The sequence below is a fragment of the Lissotriton vulgaris genome, chromosome 6 (genome assembly GCF_964263255.1).
Source record: "Lissotriton vulgaris chromosome 6, aLisVul1.2, whole genome shotgun sequence".
NCBI classification, from domain to species: Eukaryota; Metazoa; Chordata; class Amphibia; order Caudata; family Salamandridae; genus Lissotriton; species Lissotriton vulgaris.
In genome coordinates this window covers 132,358,289-132,374,224 of record NC_141694.1, presented here as the reverse complement: position 1 = coordinate 132,374,224, position 15,936 = coordinate 132,358,289, and the positions used below count along the sequence as shown (strand labels likewise).

General features: G+C 42.7%; 1 protein-coding gene across 1 annotated transcript in view; it reads right to left on the bottom strand.

The window, feature by feature from the left end:
- DNAH14 (dynein axonemal heavy chain 14) overlaps window positions 1-15,936 on the bottom strand; it is a 1,270,113-nt gene that overhangs the window by 190,856 nt on the left and 1,063,321 nt on the right. The window contains exons 72-73 of the mRNA XM_086926153.1: window positions 14,396-14,614; window positions 13,489-13,589 (exon numbers count right to left, since the gene is read on the bottom strand). Coding sequence (XP_086782279.1) covers window positions 13,489-13,589; window positions 14,396-14,614 — 320 coding nt within the window. The remainder of the gene's footprint in view (window positions 1-13,488; window positions 13,590-14,395; window positions 14,615-15,936) is intronic.

The window sequence follows — 15,936 nt, the reverse complement described above, 5'->3', positions numbered from 1 at the left end:
GTCTGGAACACTGCATCATCATCTCTATCTACCACCTCTGTTCAGAATAGGTGTAACGTCAGATAGTAACAAACTGCCAATCAATGTTTGTCCCACCACAAAATCACCTGCTTAGGTTGATCAGCGTCAGTTTCACTCATGAAGTTTGACTGATGTATACTGCCAGTAAAGAGTCAACTTTTACACAGATTCTCTTCCTATTGTGCTCTTCACTGAGATATGTTTGCATGTGTACATGTCTCTGTGGCATCCTTCTGGAATCTTGATGAAGAACCTTATGACGAGGTAGTAAACAGAGATTCTCGAGGATGGCAGTTGATCTGGGTCACTTCAGAGAACAGACGTATCGATGGATGATTAATAAAAATAAGGTTTACTTACACGCCGTGTGTTGGGCTTCAATAAATTTACATCGCAACAGTCTCCCCACTCTTTCAGTGTGAGTGAGCTCCCCTATGCCCCCTCCCACAATTCTTGTCCTGGTGTCTTTTTGGTGTTACAATGGTTTTGCCAACGTTTACATAATTAGGAAATCATTTTTTATCTACTACACTAGTGCTAAGCCACCACTCAAATTTGGTCAGATGCCTACTAGCTAGTGGTTTAACCAATGGGCGTAATACCCAAGTATGATCTGGTACTAATGGCAACTTTCTGTATCATGGATGTTATATTCACTTTTTAGACTTTCAGATAAATTAAAATCTTATATATTCCTGGGCTACCCATTCTATTCCACAGCCGATGTGAAGGATGGGTTAAATAACAGTGGAGAGAACGGCAAAGTGCTGAGGCCCATTTTGCATGCCACCCTGTCCCACATTGCTAGAGTGGGACTAGTCACTGGTGAAGAGTATATCCTCAGTCAGGCACAGGGATTGATGATTGTTCACAATTGTATGGAAGATCCCAGTTTGGATTGGAGAGATTTAGAAGACGACATTTGATGCTCCTCCTCAGATAAATATTGAACATTTTATCTTGCTTGCACATCGTGATAATTCAAGATGGCAGCCACTAGCTGGGAGAAATAGAGTTAGCGCTTTAGTCTTTTGTTCCCTTGCGCTCCCTCCTGAATTCACATTCCGCATGTGTAACAATGAAACGGCTTAATTTAACTGTTATCAGTTGTGTCACCTGAGCGCATCATTTTATTGCTGTGTTTGCAGATTTAGAATTCGAGCTTTGAGGAAAATAAATTTACTGAGGAGATTGTTCCTGCCAGCAAATATTTGAGGAGGAAAGACAGTTAGACTACAAAATTGAAAACAATCCCAAAAGGAACTTATTGTTGTATGTTGCTCAGAGAAGGAGACTTGAGACGTTGACTTACCTCCTCCCTTTTGCTCCACCCCAGGCGTTGGTCTGTGCAGGGGTGTTGTTTAGCAAGCCCTATGATGAAGCATGCCACAATTTGTGGCTAAGCATGTGCCACCAAATATAACAGTGTGAATCTAAATAGTCCTGCTTCTCTTTTTGTTGTTGTAGGAGTTCATCCTCTTCCCCCTTAGTTGTGTCTGATTTAGAAAAGACCACAGACAGCATTGGGGGCCCAAAGTTTTTACTTGCTTTCAGGAATTCTGAGTTACTGTTGCCGTGTCGATCAGGTATCCACACCAAGTCCAGGTATCAATGATGTATCAGTGGGAATGCAGAATAGCCAGGTTGCCCAGATCACCCACAAAAAACTAGGCCCATCTCTGCTGACTGATTCCCCGGGGCGGGATTAACTGGCCATGCCCCAGGGACAGAGCAGTCTGACGAAGGGGTGGGAAAGAATTCAGCTTTTTTCGACTTCCAAAGTCCAGGGGGACGGATTCCTAATACCAAGTCAAAAGGTCCCCATTTCCCGGGCAATTGGCCCAAAATTGATGTTTCTTCCATGAGGCGTAGTCCCACAGCGCCCTCAAATGCACTATATGCTTCCAAATCAATGGAGGCCGCCCTCTCCCATTTGCAAATGAAACCCTCCGCCGTTTTGGGAACCATATTCTCCTGCTGCCTGGGATGACAGGGCCTGAGAACCCCCACAGCACCACACACAAGAGTCAATAGATAAAGGGCTTCAGTGCGGGGGGACCAGACAACTTGGACTTGCCAGAAAACCCCAGTTCTTTCTGGGTGGTCTATAATGGCAGCTCCCTTCCCTGTGGTTTTGGAGAGGCTCCACCAAGCTAGCGTTTATGAGTTCCAGTGCAGCAATGGCTGCCAGACGTTTTCGTTGATAATCCACAAGAGTCCATGCCCGTTGGTGTCTTTGGGCTGGAGTATGCTTCGACTGGTGAGGGCTGAATTGTGAGCCCCTCTGCAATTGGAAAATTACAGTCCCAGTCTTCTTTTTTGTGAAAACAACCAATTATTTTCACAAATCTGTTCACCCTACCTCAGCATAATGATGAGCTCAGTACTCCAGCTAGGGTTCACTGAACCTTTAATGAGTTGTGGTCCGAAGGAAAGGGGGTGCCAGGAACAGAGGCTTCCAAGCCTCTAAAGAAGGAACACTGGGCACCTGGTACTCCCCTTCCAGGATTAGCTCGATTCCAAGTGCAGCCCACTCACAATGTCCCAATCTTACAGGGCACCATCCTGGAAAACAGTCAGCCCTAACTGTCAACCACAGTACTGGGGAGGGGGGAAGGACCATAGAGCAGCCTCGGACCCTCTCCTCATGGGTCAAGGGAGACAGTGAAGGATGCAGCCCAGGGAAAATGCCCAAAATTAAAGGAGAAAACCACCCAAAAAGATAGCCTAAAAGGAAGTTTTGAGATGAAAGGCGTGGTCGGATTACCCATAGTGAGGTATCTGAAACACAAGGGAGGGCCACGTTGAACACCAAGTGCCAGGGACAGGCACAAAGTGCAGAAATGTGTTCATGGGGCATGTGGCAAACACCAGCAAATGGCATCCCCCCCCCCTTCCAACAAATTTCACACGTGTGAAAAAATCGCAAGGACTAAGCTAAACAACAAAATAGCAACAGCAATGGGGTTAATTTCATAGAAGTAGCCCCAGCAGGGAAATAGCCTTGAGGAAAAAGCAGCACAGTTGCCCCCTAGAACTCCAGCTAAGTAACTACTATTTTATCCCTCCCTTTATTCATGAAACTCCCTCAAAAGCATACCCATTACTGATCCAAAAACCCAGAATCGAAAATTCGAAGGTCCAAAAATCACTAGCATACTGCACGCACTACAAAGAGCCCTCTTACATAACACTTGTTACCAACACATGACCTTAGTCTTCTCCCAACCATCAGCCAGGTCATGTTATGTCTTTTCGTTGATCCCATATGCGGTAGGTGCAGATCGGCCTTACCATAAAGTCAGATGCCACATAATTTAAGAATACATAGCCAGTAAGGGCCTAGTACACATAGTGATCAAATGCTCCCATTGCCGGACATCTGGACACATTCAACACTGCCCAGACGATGTCTACGCTGGTCAAGTCCCACCTATAGTGACCATTAATTTATGACCCCAAAGACAGTAACCAACATTCCTCACCATATATGGAACCCTGAAAACCTTTTTAATACTGTTGTAATAATGTATATAATGAACCTTCAAATTCGATGTCAATTGAGACAGACCTCAGACCATGTGCTTGTAACTGTTCTTCAGGACGAAATGTTTAATTAAAGAAACTGTTCCTGTTTTGTCAACCGCCTCTTGTCTTCTGTTTTTTTCTATGGAATTCTAACCCAAGCAACACAATTAGTTCCAGAAAAATGGTAAAGTCCAAAGGTAACTTTCTTCGGGAGGCCTAATGCACCATCCCTTTCAGACTGTGAGCTTCTGCAAGTCAAATTACAGGAAAGATCCTGAGGGAAAATGTTCACTTTTTCCTATAAACTTTTGTTGGATTCCATAAAAGTCCACAGTAACAGTTGCTTTCAATATATTTATTAAGAAACCATTGCACTCATTTGTTGGCACAGACCCCTTTCTTGTTTTGTCTACGTGTTTGTGGCTATCAGTGAATATATATATTCACTGTTAAAACCAAAGGTTACAGGATCGTTATAGTTACGCTGACTTTTTACCCATACAAAACCATAGAAATTCAGCAGTTATAGTTGTACTTATCTTAATAAACGATGACTTGCTGTCTTAAGCTACTTAATGGTATAAGTTATAGTTTCTTTAGATAAGTATAACTATAGGTTTAAGTATAACTGCTGAATATCTATGGTTTGTATGGGTAAAACCACCACCAGTGCTCCTTACCAAAGACGCAATCAAGAAGCACTATTGGGATTGGGAAGCTCAGGGCTCATTTACCAGTTCTTCGCGTGGACGCCTAACTACGGAGTTTATGAATTCTAAAATGATTGGTTCATACGAACAGTATTTTGAAATCATCACCATACCCTTGGATAGGAAACTCTATATTCAGTTTAGGTTTGGTTCCCTTCCTTTGAACTCATTTACTAGTTCCTGGGGGCAGTCATCCACTACCTCTCAGTCTTGCACCAGCTGCATTTCTGTAATAGAGTCTATTGGCCATGTATTCCTTGTCTGTCCCAAGCATTCATGCCCAAGAGGATAATGGGTGATGCCAATTTGTAAGCAAATGGGAACCCATTGCCACGTCGAAGCTCTCCGTATCTTAAGAACAGACCATGGTTCGGCGATTGTTTGCTCAGTTGCAAAGTTTTTGGGGCACATGTGGGAAATTAGAAGGCATCTGCTGAAAGTGTGAGACTATTGTACATGTTATTAAAACTTTTTATACAAATAGCATTTGTAATGTTTTTTAATCGACCCAACTGCAATGTTTTATAATTATCTGATAATATCTAATCTAATCAGTGTGACTAATTACTGTGCAGATAACCCTGGAACCTAGCCAGCATAGCGGGTCATGTGGTCCACATTGGAATAAGCACAGGATTTTGTTGTCTCGTTCCCACATGCACACCCATGTTCATTTAAATTCCATAATGAATCTTAGATTATGTCCTGATAGCTCTCTTTTAAAACAGGTAATTTGATGAATTTACTTGGCTTTTTAAATTGTTCTGTATGAAATACTGCACTTGCACTTTTATGGTCTAAGACCGAAATAATGTTTAATGATGATGATGTATGGGTAAAAAGTCAGCGTAATTAATGCCCTGTAACCTTAGGTCTTATCAATAAATTTCAATGTTTTCTTTTTTTCTGCTGGGGCCAAAGTTTGCACAGGATCCTCAGATAGTAAACTGAGGTGATTTAAAGCAACAACATGCAATTTTATGGTCATAAGGGTCCCTCAGGGACCTCTCTAGGTGTCCTCTTGGGTCAGAATACTTGTATCCTCCCCATTCTATCTGTTTTACAGTGTATTTTCACAACACCGAGCCGATGCGAAGAAACAAAATGGCAGCCACAACTTTTCTTTCAAGCTGCGGCCAGCCCATCAGGGCCTTCTATTCACCTATAGATGTCAGGTAGATCCGCAAATTATCCGGGTCCCAGATATACAAATTAGTTTTCCACTTATTGTCTGCCAAACTACTGAATAGATTTACACTAAATCACACAAAGCTCCATCTGTATACCAAGATCTAGCTTCCTGTCAAATTTGGTCTAATTCCATCCAGTGGTTCGAGCTGAAGGCTTGTTCTAAGATCCTATGGGAATTACCATAGGGATAAACATGTTTGGGGACCCCCCCTTTTTCCTCGGCACGCGCTTGACAGATCACCCCAAAACTTTTCAGACACCGTCTGAAGTAACGGGCAAATTTATTGGGAAAATTTCATGGAAATTCATCAAGCGGCTCCAAAGATATAGGCACCTGAAAATGACCTCTTCCTATGAGATCTGCACATCAGGTTTTAATCATGTCACTATCTGGCGAATCAATTCCATTATTGTGTCGTTTGGTAACATTTTTATTGGCAGTTGAAAAATGTTTGATACAATAAGGTAGATCTCCAGTATTTCTATGGCTGTGTTGACTAATAGTATTATCCGGCTCATAATCTGTACTACTTAATAATCATGTTGCAAGGGTGACAATTTGAAATGTCAAAACAGACGTGCTGCTACTACCGGTAATTGATGCACTTTATTTTTGTTTTAACCCCTTCGATGCTTATGACGGAACGGTTCCGTCATCAGCGTCGGTTGGGCTGTGCTGATGACGGAACCGTTCCGTCACGACCAAGCCCGTTTTTAGAACCTTCAGCACAGCGCGAAAATTTGCGCCGTGCTGAAGGTGCTAATATGATGGTCGCTGCAATATTTGCACATTAGCACCTTGAAATGTAATTTGTGCATGAAATGTACATTAGAAACTTTTTTGTTTCAGGTAATTTTGCACCTTAGCATTAATGCTTTGAATTACAACATGTGTAAAGTTAATGGTTATTCGTTAGAATATCTTTCCATTATATATAGGGAAATAGTATGCTGTGCACGCTGTCACCTTAAAATATGAAATGTGCAATATTATTCTGTAATTATTGATGTTGTGTGATTGGATTTTATTTTATTGATACGTTTTAAATTGTATATATAGGACAGTTTCTTATTTTATGTGTTGGGAAGATGCTTTACTTGTAATGAATTTTTTTAATGATTAATCTAGTTGTTAAGACTGAGAAGTGAAGTTGTTGTGATTGCAATTATTTTAAGTAATCAAGCAATAAAGATTATTACCAGTGACCTCTTCCTCTGGAAACTATGTTGTAACTATAACTACCTACAATAGATATATGAAACTGCCACAAAACGTAGATTCTTTACTTTTTACTTCATTAATAATTGTTGTTTCCAAGTGATCCTGTGCCCTGGGCACCCCCAAACTTTTTGCTGACTGGTACTGGTGGTAACTGACTCTGACTGACCCTGGGCTCTGCCTAACCAGGCCCAGGACCAGTGCTATGCTGAAAGAGACACATTAGAATACAGTGAAAACACTTACATACCCTAGGGTACACTTTGAGTTGGGGTACCCCTGTGATGGGCATGACCTACCCTATAAAGACCTAGTACAGAATAGGGCAGGGGAATTAAAACTACCTCTAAGTCCCTAGTATATAACAGGGCATGGCAGTTTAGAAGCCAGCAGCCCTTTCTGCATTTGCATGTGTGCACTGCTGAAGCCTGAGGTCAGTTTAAAAGTATCTTTGTGTTGCAGGACTGCTTTTAAAAAGTAAATTGTGCCCAAACTCTACTTTAGTGTTTGGGGCAGTTATAAATGGACAACCTACAATATTTGGGAATATTATATTGGACAGGAGTGACCTTCTGCTTGACCTAGAGAACTTGGAATTAACTTTGGGCGTAGGACTACACTATGCTTGCATAGTCTGCGCAACTACGCGCTACGTGAATTGCACGTAGCACATTGCAAAAACGCATAGCGTAGCAGGCACTTTTTCTTTGCTCGCGGTCTTCAACATCAAGTTGGCGACAGTGAGTAAGCAAAATAACATCCCGGCGAGCCTTTTTCCTTGTTCGCGATGAGCGTGGAAAATAAACATCCCGTTGAGATTATCAACGCAGGGAGGTCAGGTTTCTCATTGCGAGTGGTCGCGTATGCTCGTGACCGCTCGTGATGAGAAATTACCAGTCTGCTTTGAGAAAACGACTGCTTGCACTGTGCAAGATGCGGTTTGCAATGATTGCACAGTGCGGACAAGCATCCGGCACTGTGCAATCAGTGCGAACAGCATTTTGCACAGTTCACTACGCATTGCGTAACTTGCATAGTGCGAAAAGCACCTCGCTTAGCTACGCGTAGCGCTAATATCTAACTACGCCCAGGGTTACTTGGAATAAGTATCTGAGAGGGGCAGAGCCTCTCAGATCTGCTGCTTGAAACCTTGGAGAGCAAGAAGGGCCTTGCTGAGAAGTTTGATGTGCAATCTCACTAAGGCCTGCGCTCTGAAGATTGCGCCTTCTGCACCACATGGTACTACTGCCCTGTGGACTACCTTGTTGTAAAAGGACTAAAGAGTGGACTCCCTGCAAGCTATAGGTTAACAGAGCTCACCTGGAACATCACCACCAAGAAGCCTCAACCTGGAGCATTACCATTGGAGTTGTAAGGGTTTTGTCCAAGTGGACTGTGGGAACTGAAGTCCTTAACTTTCAAGGACCATCTTAGAGCTTCCATACCCTTGGAGTGAGATTGATACACTTTGGGACCCTTTGTTGAACTTCAAGAAGAAGTTCCAAATTCTGAGGAACTTTGGAGCAACTTTGGAAAAAAGCTCCATAAGTAGACTGACTCAGGCTGATGAAGGGTAATACCCAGAAACCAGTCCCAGGATGCTTGTTTCCGGTCCAGGGAGGACCTGGCTTGGCAATTTGGTCTGGACTGTTCCCATGAGGCACAGGGTCAAAACTGATTTGCATATGGCTGGGTCTAAACTGGGGTAGCATGTTTAGCAAAAGAACGCTGGATTTAACCCAGATCTCTTGACTGGGAGTGAATGTATGATTTACTCAGCATTCCGTCCATCATTTGTTTGCATAGCACATTTGACCCTATGTGGGATGGCTATGCCCAGACATGGGTCCCTTTCTCACTGTGCCACTGGATTCAAGCTAGCCTGGCTGATGAAGGGTAATACCCAGAAACCGGTACGGGGATGCGTGTTTCCGGTCCAGGGAGGACCTTGCTTGGCTGTTCGGTCTGGACTGTTCCCATGGACTGGACTGATTTGAATATGGCTGGGTCTAACCTGGGGTGGCATGGTGAGCAAATGAACAATGGATTTAAAGTAGATCTCTTGACTGGGGTGAATGTACGATTTACTCAGCATTCTGTCTATAATTTGTTTGCATAGGCTCTAATTCACTACATATGTCTGTTTCAGAATGTGTAGGATCAAGCATTATCCGTCGATGAATAGATGTGGCTTCTGCTAATGGAAATCTGCCAAATTATCTAATGTCTGAAGTAGATATTTATATAAACATCTTACTAGGCATATCCAAAGAATGCTTCAATTTATATTTGGCAGGAATAAATGAGAATCTCCTTTAAATATTTGCACAATTAAACTTCACTTCCAAGATGGTTGACTTTGACCCCTTTAGATGTAAGCAGCATATTCCGGATTTAATATTTTTGTCAATTTCTCTGTATGTAGCTGAACTATGGAATTTGAAACTCTCTGGCCTTGACCTTTAAAGGTTTTGTTAGTTTGTAACATCAATTGCATTGCCTCAACTAAAGGAGGCAGCATATCAATCGCGGTATCTCCTTTACATGCTAGAAAAAGAAGAGATATTTCTTGCAGAGAAGATAACTATAGCTTGGAGATATAGTACATCTATTTTAAATCTGTTCAATTGTTTTACAGTGGACCATAAAAAAAATAAGCCATGGATTTTCAAAATCATCTACTGTTATTTGGTTCGATAGTTGTCGTAAAAAGGGATCTATATATAGTGCAAACAACAGCGGTGAGCTTGGGCAGCCTTGTCGGGTACCTCTAGTTATTTCGAATGAGCCTGTAAGAACGCTATTTAAAAAGAGTCTTGTACTGGGGCGGAAATACAGCATCTTAAAAGCCTGTATAAGTCTTTTGCCTACTCTGACCCTTGCCAGAATCTCCCATAAAAAAACAGGAGACCTTGTCAAAGGCCTTTTCAGCATCCAGCAATATTAGTGCTGTTGGATCTCAAGAGATGTTAGCGGCATCAAATATTGAAATGACTCTTCTAATATGGTCAATCGTGCCACGTCCTGGTATAAAACCATGTTGTCGGGGTGAGACAACCTTGTGAATGACAGCACATAAGAGAATGGCAAGAATGTTGGAATAAATCTTAATATCGGCATTAATCATGGAAATAGGGCGATAGGAGCGAGGTTCCAATGGTGTTTTATGTTTTTTAGGAAAAACTATAATTTTGGCTTGTGCCCAGGATAGCGGTGCTCTTCCCCCTTTGTTAGAACTGGGGGTCTCCAGTTGGTAGAGGTAGGTACCACTGTCCAAATAGGGACCCTTGCTTCTAGTAAGGGTAAGGAGGAAACACTCTTTAGATAACCTCTGCTCACCCCCTTGGTAGCTTGGCACAAGCAGTCAGGCTGATCCAAAAGCAATGTGTAAAGTATTTGTACCAACACTCACAGTAACACAGTGAAAACACCACAAACTGACTCCACAACAGTTTAGAAAAATAAAGGTATTTAATCTAAACTACACAAGACCAAAACGACAAAAATCCAACATACACAGTTCAAGAATATGGCTGCGAAAGAGTTCTTAAAGTTGTGATAAAATAATCCACAGTTGCGTGAAAAGTTCACAGTTTCGTCACCTGTAGCCAACAGTACCTTTAGATGCGACAAAGTTCCAAAGCAGAAGCAGGTGCGGTGGAAAACAAGCGATGTGTTGCTCCTGAGACCATGGAAAGGCATTGGCGACAGTCCTGCTGCAGCAGCAGGCGTGTTGCGACGAATCCGATCTTTATGGGGAGGAAGGCGATGACGTGAATGGATTCTGGTGCATAAGTTCCGTAGGAAGTTTGTTCTTGCAAAGGCACGATGCGATGATCTGTAGGGGCTGCGACGATCTCCGGGGCGAAGATGCATGATCCAGCGGAGATCTTCCTCTCGCAGCTCCTCGATGTGATGACTCTGCGACGATGTTCGCAGCGACGTGATGAAGTCCGCAAGCAGGCGGTGCGGCGATCGCACCCAGCGATGACAGTCTCTGCGACGATTCTCCCAGCGATGGTGATCTTCCCGCAAACGAAGGATGCGACGTTTCCGGCAGCGGCAACAGGCGCTGCGATGATCTCGGCCTTCATAGCGGCGGGAATTTCCTCATGCTGTCGGGGATGCTCTCATCAGCAAGCGAGCGATATGATAACTCTCCTGTAGCAAAGTCTCTAAAATCTTAGTTTCCAGCTTCCCAGTACAGGTACAACTTCCAGAGGCACCACAACTGGCCCAAGCACTCTAGGAAGGACAGAGCTCTCTCAGTAGAGCTCAGGGCAGCTGGGGGTGAAGTTCTTTTGTTCCTGGGACTTCTAAACAGGGAGCCAGCTCACAACAGGCCCTTGGAGATTCCTTCAAGTAAGGGGACAAAGCAACAACAAAGTCCTTCCCCTCTCCTAGGCAGCAAAGCAACTGCAGGTCAGCCCAGCATCACACAGCAGGGCAGTCCTTCTTCTTCAGTCTTCCAGCTTTCTCCTTGGCAGACGTTCCTTCTTGTTTCCAGGATGATCTAATTTTCTGTAGTCAGGGGTCCTGTACTTATAACCCTAAAAGTCTTTGATCCCTTTGTGCAGAAGGGCTTTGAGCCCGGTCTGCACCAGATCTGGGTGTTCCTTGAGCACTTTGTTTTCCTGGCCTCTCCTTTCCTTTCAGGGAGAGGGGCAGGGTCGTCAGCCACCCAGCAGGAGGTAGAGTCAGCATTGTGGAAGGCAGGCACAGCCCTATTCAGGCCCAGGTGCTATCCCATCCCACCACTCAAGATCCAGATGCAGTTATTCAGCCTAGGGCTGACTCAGCCAGCCTCCTGGGGGCTCCCAGACTCTGTCACTCTCAAACCAGACAGCCAATTCACAAACAGGCCAAGGCGCACAGAAGGGTCAGACAAGAGAACAGCAACTTTCTGAAAGTGCTGTTCTCAAACACAGGATTTAAAAACAAACGTTCCTAAAAGATGTGTTATTAAATTCTGATTTAAGGGATACCAGTCTTTTATGTCCTATCTTGCTCCTATGGGAAGATATGCTGGTAGCCACTGTAGCCAGAATCCCCCATAATAGCCTATGGGGAAAGATAGCCTTACAATAGTAAAAAACGAAAATGGCTGTAATTCGCTACCAGAGCATGTCACCTGCACAAGTACATGCTCTACCTTTCACATACACTGCACCCTGTCCAAGGGGGTACCTTGGGCCTTTCATAGGGGTGACCAATGTGTACAGAAAGGGAAGGGTTAGGCCTGGCCAGTGGGGACACTGACCAGGAGGACATGGCAGTTCACAGACTGCACACAGGCACTGCGTTATCACCAGCCCTGGCACACTCAGTGCACTTTACTAGGGACTTCTTGGTGACACAAATATGTCAATCATGGATAACCAATCACAATATCAATTTACACAGGGAGCCCTTGCACTTTGACACTGAACAGCAGTGGCAAAGTGCCCAAAGCATCTAAACCAGCAAAAACGAAATCCAGCATAGCATAAAAAATACAGGAGGTAGAGGCAAAAAGATAGGAAAACCACGCCAAAGATGCCCCTTTAAATAAATGTAGAAATAATTGTAGCATACAATCTTTCAACTGTGGCGCAAATTTCCTATAAAACTCTAAGGGTATGTTGTCTAAGCCAGTGGCTTTACCAATCCGAAGACTGTTAATACATAGCAAAATATCCACCCATTGGGGGAGTTCCTCAAGTTGTTGTTGATCCTCTTGGGAAAATTGTACCGCGGGAACTTGATTAATATGAAATAAGGTCTCCCGAGTGGCCAGGAGTACCCTCATGATATAGAGTTTGGTAATATGAATAGAACACATTGCGAATTCCTTCTGGGTCTGTAGTTCTACCTCTCATTTCCTGGTATCCTGACATCAGTGCTCCAATACAAAGACCCAAGACTTTAAGATACGGTGGGGCTATTTATTTCCTAAAGTGTCATCAAGTCTGTTCAGCATTGCAAGATGCCAGTGTGGATAGAAATTACACTACAGTTCTTCCCCCATTCCTTTATACCAGTCCACCAGTTATTTAAAAGATAACCAATTTGTAGAGTGATTAGTATTGTTTAGAAAAACATGGCATCCCAAATTCTTGGTTCCAGTATGATCACGTGCAGCGAGTTAGAAGATCTGGTGTAGTCCCCTTTTCAGCTTGCTTGGACACCAGATCCAGAGTCGGGAACAGTTTATTTTTAAAGAATATACTTTGCTATTTCCAGGTGGTTTAACCACTACCTTTATTTCTTTTGGAAGAAAAAGGGAAGTTAATTCACAGGGAACATTATACCTTAAGATGGACTATGTTGGCTTGTAGCAACATGTACCTAGGGATTCATGCTGGACATGCACCATAAGTTCATCTCTGCCATTTTTAAATCCCAACATATTTAAGGACCTCATGAAATTAATTTTTCAAAATACAAATGAGTGGATCATCAGGCAGGCAGGGTTTTCCGTCTATACGTAGTCCATCAATACTTCTGGTGAGGAAGGTGGTATTGAGTTAATGCTGGGTTTCTTTGCCACACCTGGTGAATTGTGGAAGATGTTTTTGCATATTTACATACTTATAACTGTGAAATGGAGTCTTTCAAGAAAAACAAAAATAGCCTAATTCAGCTATCATGCCATAAGCCTACACTATTGTATTTTTGCCTTTGCATTTAATGGTATTTAAAGCTAACTTAATAGTTCATTATGCAATAAAAAGTTGTTGAAATTCAAGCCTAATGATCCAAGGCTAGCAATATAGGGTGCACAATCGGGTAAAACAGTTCACTAGAATCTCTACTGCTGAATAAAACAGTTTTTCTCACCAGTATAACTTTTTGAAAAGAAGAAAGCTTCTCCCATCTGAAGAGTGTTTCAGAGTCCTTACTTTCTTCAATAACACCAGGTATGTCTTCTTTATTAGTATCTGTATCAAAATGAAAAAAACAGCATTGAAGGGAGATTTAGACCAGCACTCAAGACTTTTTTAATGTATTTGAATAAACAAATTCAGGTTCCCAATTTGCAGATTGGTATGCAAATCAATGGGCCTCCAACTCTATCAGGAGATGTAGATGACCAGCTACAAAGGGCTTTGACTCAATGAAGTAGCCGGCATGGGAGTTTTTGGAAAGACGATGAAATTCTGTGGGGACAAGCCCAATTCATTCCTGTTGAATCTTCAAATTAATTACACATGTCTAAAGTTTTCAGTGTATATGTTTAATAAGTGGATTTTGATGCATGCCATATATAATATAATGCCCCAAATCCACAGGAACCATTTGCAACTGTTGCACTAAAGTTTACAGCAGTGAAATTCATAGTTGTGATGATTTAAAATGCTTCCTAAGATGTTTTTCACAGACTATCAAATATGCTGCAGTATAATTTCATAGATCTGACTTTAAACAGAGCTATGGAATGAAATGGTCTGTGACAAAATGCTGAATGCAGAGCTCTAAGATTGTTGAGAAACATTTTTCAAGACAGGTGATGACCTCTCTTAGAGACTTAGAGAGAGGAAACTGATTGTGTGTAAGAGAGTATGAGTAAAAGAGATAGAAAGAAAGATCTAGAGGAGAAAAGATGTGTGTGGGGGAGTGTGTCTGTGAGAGAAAGAAAATTGAGCATGTCAATATTTAACCCTATGGAGGATGATATTTTAAATAAAACACTTAAAACCATCGCCATAGGACAATTAGTTGTATCACTCCCTGATAAAGTACTTACCACAAAGCACGGCAGAAGATACTAATGACGCAGAGTGGGAAGGTGTGCTGAGAAAGTGATATACATTGCCATTCCTCATAAAACATTCCCACTGGCTGGTGTTCGAAGTAAGGGATTTGCACAGGAATGAGAACTGTTCCATGTGAGTGCTTATGTACTGGCACTGCTTCCACGTGGCATCACTCACCCAGGTTGGACCTTCAAGCACTTCAACAGCTTCTGCAGGGACCAATCAAACAACAGGCATTACTTTGGACTTAATGCACCAACATTGCGCTGACAATTGTTCCACATAAGCATGTTCACGACAGCAGAGTCAAAGAATCAGAAAAGGCGGGAATTTGCCCCCATTCACAAAATTTACTCTCTAGGAGTTGACAACATCGTGGTGGGTTTTGGGTGCTCACCAAACATGTGGGGTTTGTTGAATTTCACAGGTGGCTCACCAGCAAAAGTTGCTAAACACATGAACATTTCTTTGCTTGTGGTATTCACCAAGCTTTTCCCGCTTGTTACCAACGGTGATTACACTAGTACATTTGTTCCTGTCAAGTAAATAGTGCATGGATCTTTGGGGTGGGGCTGGAAAAAAAGCATCCCCCAAACCGTTGGGAGTGCTGGGAAAGAGGGGGGTCTACACTGGAAAAAATATGTTCTCCTTTGAGAAGAAAGAGGTATAAAAATATTTCCAGGTGTAATTTTGCATTCATTTATGTGCCTGCTCCTTTCCGTATGGGAAAATGGTTGCACATTTAAATACCCCCAGTTATATACAAAAAGTCTAGCTATACGTGTATTCTTGGAATTCTTTCAGAATTTCAAAGATTTTCTAAATATACACCAAACGTAGCAGCATGCCTAAAGGAACGCATTCTGACTTTTTCTCCTGAGCTTCTGTGAATCGACTACCCCCCATCAATTATTACAAATATATACATTTGCCTCGCCTGGGGCGAGAGATCCAAACGCAGGAATCCACTAGATGCATGGAGGGGCATCATTATATCCAGACACGAAATGTGCAGTCCTGATCAAACCTATACTTTTACCCCCATCTCGTGTGGAAGCACTCTATTTTTGCATTACCCCTTCTCCCTCAATTTCTTTCTCTGGGATACTTATCTACAGACCTCCTGGTACCAGGACCAGCTTTCCTTCTGAACTTATGACTATTCTCGAACCGTATATTGGAAAAACAGCCTTTACCATCTTGGGTGATTTTAATTTTCACTTAGATGAGACCAACTCTAAAGATACTATCTCTCTCGTCGAATCCCTTAAAGCGTGTGACTTCGTCCAGCACGTAAATAGTCCTACACATAAGGCAGGACATATTCTTGATGGTCTATTTTCCAACGACGATAGGCTTTCCACTGGTGTTCCATTACAGGTGGTCTGGTCCGATCATTTTGCTGTACCATTTGATCTTGACATCTCCGGCACCCGTTCCTCCAATCACAATACCACTCCCTTTATTCTCAGGAGAAACTTAAGGAATATCTCAGATGACACTATTGCCCCCCTGATCTCCACTTCCGAAC